We start from the raw sequence: 14705 nt of genomic DNA, 5'->3' as shown, positions 1-14705 counted from the left end.
TATTACATTATTGTATGTTGTATATTTGTATATGTATTGTAAATTGTAGTGTATCGTTGTCCGTTACAACTCAAATTCAATAAAATTGATATCATTTTCATCTTATTCGTCTTATTTCAACTTAAATTATCCATTGTCTTGTTCCAATTTATTGTATAAGTCCAAATTTCAAATTTATATTACATTATTGTATGTTGTATACTTGTATATGTATTGTAAATTGCAATGTATCGTTGTCCGTTACAACTCAAATTCAATAAAATTGATATCATTTTCATCTTATTCATCTTATTTCAATTTAAATTATCCATTGTCTTGTTCCAATTTATTGTATAAGTCCAAATTTCAAATTTATATTACATTATTGTATGTTGTATACTTGTATATGTATTGTAAATTGTAATGTATCGTTGTCCGTTACAACTCAAATTCAATAAAATTGATATCATTTTCACCTTATTCGTCTTATTTCAATTTAAATTATCCATTGTCTTGTTCCAATTTATTGTATAAGTCCAAATTTCTAGTTTTTAAAAAAATCGAACCGCGAAACCGCCGGTTTTCGAACCGGAACCGTGTAAACCGCCGGAAAACAGGCGGTTCCGAACCGGAACCGGAACCGGCGGTTTTCGAACCGGAACCGTGAAATAGCCTCACGGTCTGGTTCCAATTCCGACTTCGACCAAACCGGAACCGCCGGTTTTGGAACCGTGGGCAACACTAACTGCTAATGCTCTTAGCATATCAAAACGCACTATAGTTTTTTCCCAAATTAAGCTATTTTTCCGATCAAAATTGGAGTACAAGTTATGTGGGGTTTGATTTGTGGCCAAATACTAGTAAAACATTCTCAATTCTCACACCATTTTATTTATTGTTTTGGAGTAAAATCAGACCTACTAATTTCATCGAGAATACAAATATATAAAAATTGCATCACAAAAAACACTCTTGTAGTGACGATCTAGGGGGAGTGCATGGAAAAATCCCTCAAAATCTTCTCAGTTGGATAAAATATTAAGTATTACATCAGCTGCCTACATGTGCTATGAATTCGTTAATAATGTGTTGGTTAGGATGATTTCAGTTTTCTCAAGTTACACAGTGTCTTGTCTTGTTTGCTTGGAATGATACATCTAGTTTAACAATGTTATCAGTGACTGTTACTTCAAGTGATAGGATAAATTGATACAAACATTCCAATCCACCATTTATTTTATTTAGACCATCCACAATAGGAATAGCCCAGCCATAGCCTAACCACTGCCACATCATCAGCACTAAAAATCCTCCTGCCACATCATCAAAACAAGCAAATAGCCCAGCAATAGCTCAGCCATAGCCTAGCCACATAATATCCATATCACTATTAACAAATATATACAAAATGAAATAATTAACAATCACACAATATACGAAATTTAATTTACGAGACATATACGGGAAAAGTTTAATAATAATATTAAAATTTTAAAAAGTACAATAATTTAAAAAAATACATTAATTTAAAAAAAATACAATAATAAAAAGGAGTGCCAATTCACTCCTCGTCTCCGTCGTCGTCGCCTCCGTCGTTGTCGCCACCATCGCCGCCGCCGCCACCGCCGCCGCCGCCGGTCTCCCTCCGTGCCGCCTCCAACTCGTCCTGCAGGCTCATGAGCAAGGTTTGAAGCACGCTCTTCTCCACGGGATCCGTCGCCACCCGCCATTCGGCCATCGTCTTGATCAACTGAGCGGTCGTTTGGGCGCGAGCGAAGAATTTGAGATCCTCGGTGGATTGGCCAAGGGGGGATGCCGACTGGACCTCCTGGGAAGCCCCGGCGTTCCCCCTCACCTCCCGCTGAGCGCACTTGCGCCCCATCGGGCGAGGTCGGCCACCGACCGAACGCGGCGTGGGGAACTCCTGCGTCGTCTCAGGGAGGTCGTGGGAACCACCGCTGCTGCCGCTGAAATCGCCGGTGTAGTTCAGTCGTTGCTTCTTCGGCCAGCCAGAGTCGACACCTACTCGGAACTTCTCGGACTCGTTCAGCACAAGATAGCAGTTCCAGTAGGCGAAGTCCTTGTATACCCCCTTCAGTGGGAAGGCTTTCTCAGCTATTTTCCTGCAGTCCTCCTCCGTTTGGCCACTGCTCATCATGCAGAGTGCGTTGGTGTACAAACCCGAAAATCGGGAGACCGCACTCCTGATTCGGTTCCAGGCCTTCCGGCAATCCTCCCCGTTGCGTGGCCTCCCCTCCGGGAAAAATCTCATGTAGGCTGCTGCTATCTTGCCCCACATGTTGACGATCCTCTGCTCGTTCGAAACGAGAGGATCGTCGCAAACACTCACCCACGCCTTGCAGAGCGCGACGTTCTCCTCGTCCGTCCACCTCCTCCGTACCTCCTCCTCACCCGGCTGCGACGACTCGCCGACCTTCTTCTTGCCCTTCTTCGCGGGGGCGCCACGCACCCGCTCTGCCCCTCCCCCTTCAACGAGAGTTTCCGGAGCTCCGGGAGTATCAAACACCAAGTCATCTAAGGAGAAACTATCAAACCCCAAGGGCGTTTGGGTCGATGTGTGCGATGAACCAGTCGAACAATCTAAACTGGGGCGATAGATATCCCCCGCCGTCGCCGGGGACCCCCCATAAGTCCACTGTGTAGCCGGTACTACGCCCGGAGTCCCCTGTGTCGGCGGTACCCCCCCGGGCATCATCTGCATCCCGGGTGCCCATCCCGGTGGTGCCCACCCCGGTACCGCCGGAAACCCCCCCGACGGACTCCCCCCGTTGGCATCCCGGAATACATCTGCTGCCACGGGTACATGTTGTAGTACCCGGGCATCTGACCCCATCCACTTCCCACGGGGATCGACGGAGTTTATGACCCGCTACTCCCGGAACTAGGCTCGTTGTTGAGATCCATTTTCCCTTGTTGATCTTGTACAGAAATTAAGATTGAGAGAGTACTCGTTAAAACAAGTGGTGCGAATGAAAATGACGAGCAAAGCGCGTATATATAGTGTTTCAGAAAAAAAAAATTTTAATTTCGCCCTAGGCGGTGCGCTGGGCGATCCGGGCGCTGCAATAGCGCCGAGCGGACCGCCTAGCGCCACGCGACCGCCCAGCGCTGCGCGGTTTCTCTCTCCATTCGCCCGCTGGGCGACTGCAATAGACCGCCCAGCGAACCGCCCAGCGCCGGCGGTCGGGTGGGCGGTCGGGTGGGCGGCATTGTGGATGGTCTTATTAGATTTTGATATAGTATTAATTAATTTTGATTTTGTAGCTTGTTTGAACATCTTATTCTTCAAACACTTAATCCTCCATGTTTTACCAATCTATTATATTAATCAAATTAAAACGCCTCCCCTCTTTATAATTTTCAAAAATACATCATACATTTGCTACAATATAAAAAATTCTCAAAATTTGAAGCCAAACAATTGTGTTACCAATAGTCCCCACATGAACACTCTCCGTGTTGAAAATGGTGAAATCTATTGGCATCTCTCACACTTATTTTCCTCCCAAATCTTAGACACATACTTGGTAAAAGTATGACAATCCAAACACGCCCATAAGATTCTTAATAATCCTAATCTCATCATCTCCATCTTCACACATCACAAGCCCAAAAGCAATAGCCAATTTCTCACTATGAACCCTCACCATCATCTCCTTCTCCTCCTCCTCCTCCACATCATGCAAAGCCATCACAGTCTCTGCAACATACCCTGCATCCTTCCCCATCACTTGCTCCAGCGCTGCGTAGATCTCCCCCGACTGAGGGTGGGCCTGGTCACCCGACGTGAAGACATGTGCCCGTCCCTTCACATCGACAAATGTGTCTACATCAAGAGCACTAATAACGGTCATGTTATAGCGTGTCTATACGTTGATGATATGTTAATCTTATGTAGCAACACTCAAGTAATTAACGACACAAAGGCCATGTTAAAGAGAAACTTTGACATGAAAGACATGGGTCTAGCCAATGTAATTCTTGGAATGAAGATTCTAAGAACGTCTGATGGAATCATCTTAACACAATCACATTATGTTGAGAAGATATTGAATAAATTCAAAGCCTATGATGGCGCGCCGGTTAAGACTCCAACTGAACTCGGCGTTCACTTGAGCAAGAACAAGGGCGAGCCCGTTGGACAAGAAGAGTATGCACGGGTCATCGGATGCATTATGTACTTAACTAATTGCACTCGACCTGACATTGCTTGTGCCGTGAACAAGTTGAGTCGTTACACGAGCAATCCAAGCAAAGAGCATTGGAGAGCTCTTGTGAGGGTTTTGAGATATTTAAAACATACTCAAAATCTTGGGCTACACTTCTCGAGATACCCCCGGTACTTGAAGGGTACTGTGATGCAAATTGGATATCCGACAATAGAGACTCACTTTCAACAAGTGGATACATCTTTACTATTGGGGGTGGTGCTGTATCGTGGAAATCCACAAAACAGACATGTATAGTCCGATCAACCATGGAATCGAAGTTCATCGCCTTAGACAAGGCGGGTGAGGAAGCCGAGTGGCTTAAGAACTTCCTTGAAGATATTCCATGTTGGTCTAAGCCAGTGCCACCAGTGCTTATCCACTGCGATAGCCAAGCGGCTATTGGAAGGGCAAATAATGGCTTCTATAACGGTAAGTCTCGACATATACGTCGACGACATAACACTGTTAGACATTTGATCACAACAGGGGTGATTACAATTGACTATGTAAAGTCAATAGATAATCTAGCGGATCCGCTAACCAAAGGGTTAAACCGTGATCAAATGAATAAGTTGCTAAAGGGAATGAGTCTGAAATCCACAAATTAAAGAATTGTCATAGTGGTAACCCAACCATGAAGACTGGAGATCCCAAGAACTCGGTTCAAAGGGACAACTAAGCTATGAGAGTTCATGAGAAACATTCAACTATATCTATTCCCTAGAGAGCAATAGAGTGTTGGAGAACTTGCCTAGTGGTAAAGGCTAAGTCTATGACTTTTAATGGTTCTTAAGGATCTCAAAGAGATGGAGTTCTCAAAGAGACCAAGTATGGCAAGGTACTTGACTAAGAGCCACATATGTAAGTGCGAAGTGTGGTCGCTTCATAAAACGCACTTATGAATCCAAAGTGGTGTCCAAGACCGCAATGGACACAAAACGGGAAAACGGATGAGGTTGAGGTGTTTAAGCGTTAACACCATTGTTTCGGTGCACGCAGTGGGGGATTAGTTCAAAGCATCGCGCTACTAAGTCGCCTGTGTATCCGATGGTGTCGACTATGAAGGGTTCAAAGCCAACAACTACCTATCCTTATGCTTATATACCTCTCGAGGGTTGACCTTGTGTCTGCATGCATATGCATTCAGCTATTTCCACTCATGTGGGGGATTGTAAAAATCATGGATTAAATATGCTCGGTCAATGGATTTTGACCAAATAATAAATATGACGAGACATTTAATTTTGTGAAATTATATGATATAGCGCCGATCTACATTTTACGTAGATAAATGTAGTATATTCACTTTCTCAAATCTGATTTCCGGTGAGTGAGAAATAGTGGATTAAAGTTGGGCGTAATTAGCTTTTAATTAAAGCTTGGAGCTTGAGCTTAGAGAATAATTAACTAGTGTTAATTATCCTACATTGGAGAAGTGACACATCTTTTAATGTGTTTAAATTAAGTGACTTTATGTTACTTAATAATTATAGTGGACCAAGATGGGTGAAAGAGCCCACACGCGAGCACACGCGCGCGCCGCCGCCGCCACCCGCCCGCCCGAGCCCGTGGTCGTGGTCGCGGTCGCGGGCCTCGGGCCCGGTCCCAATCTCGATCTTAATCTTGGACTTGGACTTGGATGTTGGCAATTGGTCTTTGAGTCTTTGGGCTCGGGTCTGGACCCGTAATAATCTTTTTAGACCACCGCTGAGTCAGCAATCCAAGTGGCTTGACACGTCGTCAAGCGTGGCACAGTCAAAACTGCCACGTGAGAAAAGCACACGCTCCACACGCGAATGGCACACTCATGCCACAAGCTTGTAACCGCCGACGGTTACGAATCTGCCATGATGAGCCTTCATGGCTTGGTTGACCCTGCATGGTGGCTTGGCCTATAAATAGGCTAGTCATTCCACTGCATTTCACACACTGAAAATCACAAGCATACTTCCTCTCTCTGCCTAGTTTTCGAAGCTCTGCCCTCTTCCTCTTCCAGTTCGCCGGAGCTCGTTCCAACTGCGGTGTTGCAGCGAACGAGACGTAGTCGTTTCATCTTTGGGGACGACACCCCAAAATTGAGAACACTACCGGGGCGTATCTCGTCTTGCGGAAAGAGGCCTTCCTCGACTCGGCTAAGTTCTTCTTTACAGTTTCGAATTCTCATTGTAATTTTTGTTTCTGTTTTTCTTTTCTCTTCTCTCGGGTTGTATTACGTCCGGTTAGTATTGTTTTTTATAGCTATATCTCCAACATTCCTTTCATCCATCTCATCAAATAATCTCCTAGCCTCCTCAATGCTCCCACATTTCATGTACATGTCAATTAAAGCAGTTGATACATAGATGCTAGGCAATAAAGACTCCTTTTTTATCAAACGACGAAGCCATTTCCCCAACCCTAAAGCGCCAAGCTGAGCGCAAGCCGAGAGAATAGTGATGATCGTGACAGGATTAGGCCGAATATCGAGCTCCTCCATCTCATGAAAAAGGGATATTGCCTTCTCTGAGTGACCGTTCTGGGCATAACCCGATATCATAGCATTCCATGAGGTTAGGGGCTTCTCCGGTAACTCATTGAAAAGGCCCCTAGAAAGCTCAAGCTCGTTCAGCCGGCTGTAAACCGTCGTCAATGCAGTCGAGACAGAGGAATTGGAAGCAAAACCAGACTTCACACAGAAGCCATGGATGGTTCGAGGAAGATCCAAACGACCAAATGGATGGAAAACTGGAATCAAACCAACTAAACTACTCGAGCTAACCCTGTTCTCTGATGAAAGCAGTTGTTGAAACAGCTGCAGCGATTTCTCAGCTTCACCGTTACAAGAAAAACCAGATATTATCGCGTTGTACGCAACCAAATCCGGCCTCCTAATCAGCTCAAACAGCAATCGAGCAGTCGAGACACACCCACATTTCGAATATAAAGAAACCAAACAAGTAAGCACGTGCTTGTCGAAATGGCAACCAACCTTGACAGCCAAGCCTACAACATCATCCCATCTCTCAAACGCGGCAGCTCAGCCACAGCGGAGAGCGCAACAGCCAATGTCGTAGAATCAAGCCGCGCCGCCTTCGAAATCATGTCACGGAACACCCCAATCGATTCATCGAAGCAGGAATTCTTCACCAACCCGGAAAGCAACGTGTTCCAAAGAACCGTATCCGGCTGTGATATTTTATTAGAAATGGGCCACTCACCCCTTAAAAGGCCACATAAGAGGGAGGGTTATCCACACTTATATAGATTAGATGGGATCTTCACCAAGTCGATGTGGGACAGAATTTAGAGAATTTAACACGCCCCCTCACGTGTGGACCGGAAAGGACATCGGTCTTCCATCACGTGGGTAGGCAATGCAAGAGAAACCATCATCGATGTGGGCCGGAAAGGACATCGGTCTTCCACTCGTGAGGTAGATAAGAGATAAAGAGAAAACCATCATCGACTTGGGCCCGCTCTGATACCATATTAGAAATGGGCCACTCACCCCTTAAAAGACCTCATAAGGGGGAGGGTTATCCACACTTATATAGATTAAATGGGATCACACTTATATAGATTAGATGGGATCTTCACCAAGTCGATGTGGGACATAATTTAGAGAATTTAACTATCCACACTTATATAAATTACATGGGATCTTCACCAAGTCGATGTGGGACAGAATTTAGAGAATTTAACACGCACACTTATATAGATTAGATGGGATCTTCACCAAGTCGATGTGGGACAGAATTTAGAGAATTTAACACCCCCCTCACGTGTGGGCCGGAAAGGACATCGGTCTTCCATCACGTGGGTAGGCAATGCAAGAGAAACCATCATCGATGTGGGCCGGAAAGGACATCGGTCTTCCACTCGTGAGGTAGATAAGAGATAAAGAGAAAACCATCATCGACTTGGGCCCGCTCTGATACCATATTAGAAATGGGTCACTCACCCCTTAAAAGGCCTCATAAGAGGGAGGGTTATCACACTTATATAGATTAGATGGGATTTTCACCAAGTCGATGTGGGACAGAATTTAGAGAATTTAACATATTTCATCGAACACATTTCGCGCAATCCTAATCTTGGAAAATTTGGTGTAGGCGTCGACCAGCGCCGAACCCACAAACGCATCTGATCCAAACCCGGAAACCACCGCGTGCCCGTGAAGCAAAACCGCAACTTTCTCACACACGGGCGATGAGAATGACGAGAAAGCCGAGATAACGAAGGAATAAGTGAAATTATCAGGTTTGAGCTCTGTTTTCCGGAGAAGAGTGTTGTATACGGATAGGGAATCGAAGGGGGCGTGCCTGAGGCCTTTGATGTGGACATTGTAGAGGAAGAGATCGGGCGAGTCGATGTTAGCGAAGAGGAGTTTGGCTTGCGCCTGAGTTTTGAAGTCGAGGAGTTTTTGAACGAGTTTTGTGACGATGATGTTGTGATGAAGATGGCCATTGTGAATGATCTGGGCGTGGGTCTGATTGAGGTGAGAGAGAGTGATCGATTGATTGATCAATTTTAACAAGCGGTTTCTGTCTCCTGGATTAGCAATGGCTCTTAACGCCATTGGAGTTGCATTGTTCATCTCATTTTTACGACTGATTTTGAGCAAAGTTCAGTTTACTTTTTAAATTATACTCCATGAAACTATATTTGCATAAATTATTTATTTTATTTTATTTAACCAAACTAAATTGATAACTTACATTATTTTATTAGGGCATTCACAATGCAGCCGTGACCCCAACAATTACATTGTAGCACGAACACCGAGAGTGCGGCCAAGTAAACCGCCCCGAACACGGCTGCGGTCGTGCATAATTTTTTATTTTTAATTATATTAAATACCCAAATTCTATCAATTTATCACTTATTTTCTCTCACAAAGGATCCATATTTATTTTAGTAAATTTTTTAATATTTAAATTATTGCACTTTTATGCGTATTTATTTTTTGATTTCAATTAATATTTAACTATTTATATGGTTGAAAATGAGTCTAAAAATTGGTTTATAAAGGAGCTAAATGCATTGGATATATTGGGACTGAATTGATAATAGCTGATTTAACATCTAAAAAATAAAGTAGGGGCTGAATTTTTTGGGTAGCATTGTGGATGGACTTTGGAGAGAATGATTTGGTAGGTTTAACTGTATTAGCACTATTTGTTGTGGTTTACGATTTGAAAATTGAGTAACATAATGTTGTCATAAGTTCATCGGTAATAATTTATTAATGATACTTCATTTATGGTATATGGAGTAGCTTTAATTTAAATGACACTTATAATCCGAAGACCAGACTTTTAGAGTTTAGTAAGCAATAACTTTAAAAATTGCTCCAAGCTATTAATATGTTCCCAGTTGAGTTCCAAATAACTTATCACAACAATTTCATATGTATAGAAAGTTTGACTATCCTCACTACTCAAATGTAGACTCACTTCAACTTTTCATTTTTTGAGGTAAAACTTACAAACAATAAATAGCAGAATTCCTCTGTAATTTTCCTTGTATATTTCAACTTGTGTGTCAATTTTCCCTTTGGTTGTTTTTAGGGAGGTAAACAAAGTACAAACTACACAAAAAGAATAAATGTAACTTAAAATTTTCTAACCTACCAATAACACTAAAGCAGGACAAGAATATGAGCACAAAAAACACCCATATAACAAAAGCTCAAGTCCTTACATAGCTATTCTTGTATGCAAGAGCTTTAGAGCTGTTTTAATACCCATATATCAATGTTTCATCGTTGCTCCGAGCTCATTTCATCTGTAGTAAATGGCTCCTTAGGCTGGATTCTTCCACCTATCAAAATAAATTCAACCTCATCAGCTACTTCATGAGCTCAACTTACAAAAAACAGGAAACAAAATGCCATATCTTCAAGAATCAAGATTACTCATTTGATGCTAGATTGAAAACAGTGACATGCTTATATTTTATTCACCAGAACTGAACTACTATTTAATAACCGGGCATGAGTATGGCAGTACCACTGAGTCTCATCATGTTATACACATAAGAAGCACATATAAAGGAAGATGATAGGATTTTTAATCCTTTGACCATAATGCTTCTTCCTACCTGCAATTCAGCTATGGAGCTCAACAATGATTCATATTCACCAAAGATAGCTCTTTCCTCTGTTACTACATCAGCAAGGTCGGACGCGAAGGAGTTCATCCTATTGACCTGCAATATTGGAACAGAAATTAATGAGGTTGTTGCTTTGAGTTATAACACCAAAAGTGTGGCAAATACATTTGAAGTGTTTATAGGTTTGCTCGTACTGGATCAACTAAATGGCACTTGGAGTAAACTAGAGAAGTTAATTAGTTAAAAGCCAATATATCACCTTCAAGAGAACGGAACGTAAGGAGGACCCCATTGCCTGCATCACATCAAGAGCCAAGCTTACAGCCTCCTTGATTCTTTGAATGCTACCCTAGAAAATTTAGATATAGTGGAGTTGTTTATCTTATACCAAAGTAGTTGTTCCTTTCTCTTGAATAAATTACCATAGAAAGTAGTCCACTACGTACCCTTGCTCCTCTCATGACCGGAACAAGAACTGTGCCAGCTTGCAGATCCTCTATGGCCAAACTTAATGAGCTAATATGATCCACTTCAGTTGATTTCCACTCTTCAAGTCCACAAATCTGAACTTTTTGCATTAGAATTAGAAAAGGCATAAATCCTTAGCCATGTATATTGTATAGAACAATATGACATGAAGGGATTAAGGAGAAATATATTGTCTAGGCTTGTTGAACTTGCAGTAGAAAATCACAGAAAAAAAACATATGATAATTAAATGATGAATTTATTTCAAAAATGGAAGAGAATAATAGCATCTAAGTAAACTGAAAAGAACTGAAGCAAGATGCTTCGTTGTCATTATAATTATGCTCAAAATAAAAGATCCATTACTTGATTGTCCAAAATAGTGTAAAGCTTCAACTTGAGCTTCAATTTCTGAATCTCAATCCTTTTCTCTATTATTGAGTCCCAAACAGCAACAATTTCCACCCACACACTGGACAACACTTTCTGCACCATCCAAATAAAAAAGGAGCTTATAATTTCTAGGAGTTTGTTAGATTTATAGTTGGAGAATAAAGAGGTCATAACTATAGATGCAACATTTAGAACTTGCTACAGCTCAAACAAGGTAACTGCATACCTCAGTTTTTACTTTCTGGGATTGCAATGCATCATCACTCCGAGCATTTGCATATCTCCATTGCAAGAGTCTATTGTATAAAAGCCGCAAGTTATGGACATCTTCAATGTGCTTAGCCTTCTTTCCATGTTTGATATCTGTAAAAAAACTAAAAACTGAAGCTGCACTCTGAAGTTTCCTGGTGGGGCTGGATGGTCTTATCCAAGCAGGGCTAGATGGTCTTTTCTGAGCAGGGCTGGATGGTCTTTTCCGAGCAGGACTGGATCCTCCAGAGGAATTGGCAGCCTTTCCTCGAGAGGGAACGATCCATTTAGACACAGTAGACAGCAATCCAAGAGCTGGAGCAGCCATATGTTTCATGGCAGCATTTGACATCTGTGTTCTATCTGATGAACTTGAAGAATCAGACCTTGCAATTGGTGTTGAACAATCATCAACTGAGCACCCATTAACCAATTCTTTTTCATTGGTAGATTTGGCCATAGGTTTACTTTTCTCATCCCAAGATACTATCCTGGGAGAAGGTGTACCTGTTTCTGTACACGTTGAAGATAAAGTTTTTGTAGTCCTACTCCTGCCAACTAAATATACACTTTGATTTGGAACAGGGCTGCCATCCAGAGGTAGTCTCCTGATTGAATGAGTATTTGTTTCCTGATGGAACAAAGATGAAGTTCTACTTGTCTTATCAACTAAATCTATGCTTGTACTTGGAACAACATTGCCATATGGGGACAATGAAGTTTTGTTTTTCTTATCTTGATATTCAATACTTCTATTCAGCACAGCACTGACATCCATAGTTAGTCTCCTATGGGAAGGTGTACCTGTTCTGGAAGAGGATAAAGATGAGGGACTGCTGGTCTTGTCAGCCACATCGATGATTCTGTTATGATCAGATGTTCCATCCAGGGATAGTCTCTCAAGGGAAGGTGAACCTGTTTCCGGACGGGATAAAGATGGAGTTTTGCTGGTCTTATCAGCAACATCAATACCTCTAGTAAGAATGAATGCGCCTGTTTCTGAACGAGATGAAGGTGAAGTTTTGATAGTCTTACTTGAAACAGTGATCTTACCCAGGGTTTGCTTATCAAACATGTCATTACTTGTGCTTAGGATTGTGCTTGGCCATCGATGCTGGTCCACCATACGCGGATACAGACTCTCAACAGGTTTAGAATTCTCAGATTGATCAGCAGAACTCTTACCTTCAAGTGGAGTTTGCTTCCTCTCTGGAATATAAGAAACTGGTTTTTCTTTCTTACTAATAGGACTAAAAAATGTATCAGGCTGTAAAGAAACATTCTGGCTCCGCGTTGTTGAAGGCCATAAGGCCTCTGGCATCTTGTTGCCAACTACCTTTCTTGATGCCAACAACAGTTCTGCAGATGTATCCTGAATTGGGGTTGAGGGAGATCGAGGTGATGACGGTCTAGAGGGGCGATTCCTTTCAGCCGATATAACCCTCTTTGCTGATGTTGCATGAGTTGAGGTTGATGGTGTCCAGCGTTTCGTGGGGGACGATGACCTGTACCTCGAACGAGTGGCTCCATTCTTGTTCTCAGTGGACACCAGTGGTAGTCTTGTTTTATCAGCTGCAGATTGCTTATGTATTGCTTGTTCCTCTTCATATACATCCATCAAAACTGTGCAAAAGAAATCACATTGATGGCCCCTCTTCACACACCTTAAATTTACTACTCAACTGGCTTTCACTTAATCTATCAACAACTTGGACTAATGCCTCTTAAAAAGGATCTGTTAACCTCTTGAAAATCTGCCATCAAATTCACTGCCAGAATTATGATACATGTAGGTAAATAGATTGAGGCATAATGAAATGGAAATGATTCTAATGATCTTAAAAAGATGAATTTGATTTCAGCCAACAGACATATTGCATTCAACATCATACAACTAAGCAGAAACATAGAGGAATGCAGATTGGATTATTTTGGAAAACATCAGAATCACTGCTCTTGTTTCTAAACAAATGAATGAAACTAACAAATCCAAAATGACAATAATAATAACGTGAAATGAAAGCTGAAACAATAGAATCATTTACGGTACCTTTTCTTGACAAATTTGATCCGTCATGTGGAAACGGTGGAAGTTTTCGGTTAGACGTTGGAAATTTGGAATCATAAACTAGTATTCAACATAAATATAGCCATAAAATTTCCTTTTTCTTTGGGAGACTTTAGTTTTCAAATAAAAGGCTTATTCTTACTAATTAAATATTCAAATCAAATTTTAGCTAAATGTACTGTGTTGCCAATAATTACTCCCTCCGTCCTACTAAAGATGGTAACATTTTTTAGTCGCACGGGATTTTAGGAAGTGTGGTAAGGTGGAATAAAGTAAAGAGGAAAAAAGGTAGTTGAATATTTTAATGAGGAGATAGAATGTTATTTCTAAAATTGGAAAGTGATCATCTTGATTGGGACAAATAAAAATGGAAATGTGGTTATCTTGAATGGGACGGAGGGAGTAGTAAGAGAAAGAAAAGGTTTAATTCCATAATATTGATTTCATTTAACATTATAAAACTATTAAAATAAGAAAACAAATAATTACTATAAAAAGTGATAAACACCATAATTATTTACCCAATTTCATATGATATCTATCATCTACTCCCTCCGTTCCATAGTAATTGAGACGTTTCTTTTCGGCACGGAGATTAAGAGAGAATAAAGCAAGAGAGTAAAGTAGGTGTAGAGAAATGTATTGACTTTTACTAAAAAGCGAAATGACTCTATTACTATGGAACGTACAAAAATGACTCTATTACTATGAAACGGATAGAGTATTATCTATCATCTATCTATCTATCATAATCTAAAGTGCAAGTTAGGTGAAAAGACCCTGATGTCCTTTTTGGAAGGAAAATAGAAAGATGGAGTGTCTTCTATCCAAAAACAATTTTTTAAGAGAAAAACAATTGGATAAATAAGGGTTCAGGGTCCAATAAATGTTAGCTTCTCGAATAAGTTTTAAAACACATTTAAATAGTGCACTACCATTATTTTTTAATATATAATTAAGTTATTAAATTTATATATTAATTAGTCTTATATTTGGGGTAAAATTGGAATTATGCTAGAGAATTTAGTTTGCCATCCATTTATTTAGGTTAAAATTGAGATTTAATCATTTATTACAATACTTTTTCTCCGAATTAATTCACAAGCTAAGCGAAAACACAAATATGTAATGTTTAAAATTTTCATCCTATATTTACTCATTTAAAGTTTTTAATTCGTGTATTTAATTCACCCCTAATTAATTAAAAAAATGCTACTAAGTTT

At 41.0% G+C, this 14705-nt stretch overlaps 1 protein-coding gene and 1 pseudogene across 1 annotated transcript; both read right to left on the bottom strand.

The window, feature by feature from the left end:
• Positions 1-3512: 3512 nt before the first annotated feature.
• Positions 3513-8769, bottom strand: LOC121808854 (annotated as a pseudogene).
• A 1199-nt stretch (positions 8770-9968) lies between these two features.
• Positions 9969-13032, bottom strand: LOC121808853 (AUGMIN subunit 8-like). Its single transcript, XM_042209424.1, has 7 exons — positions 12498-13032; positions 11392-12407; positions 11139-11258; positions 10751-10867; positions 10564-10653; positions 10293-10400; positions 9969-10013 (listed from the first exon to the last, which is right to left on the bottom strand). Exons 1-7 carry the CDS (start codon positions 13030-13032, stop codon positions 9969-9971), a joined length of 2031 nt encoding a protein of 676 aa, XP_042065358.1.
• Positions 13033-14705: the final 1673 nt, after the last annotated feature.

The sequence above is a fragment of the Salvia splendens genome, chromosome 6 (genome assembly GCF_004379255.2).
Source record: "Salvia splendens isolate huo1 chromosome 6, SspV2, whole genome shotgun sequence".
NCBI classification, from domain to species: domain Eukaryota; kingdom Viridiplantae; phylum Streptophyta; class Magnoliopsida; order Lamiales; family Lamiaceae; genus Salvia; species Salvia splendens.
This window is presented reverse-complemented; position numbering and strand designations above follow the sequence as displayed.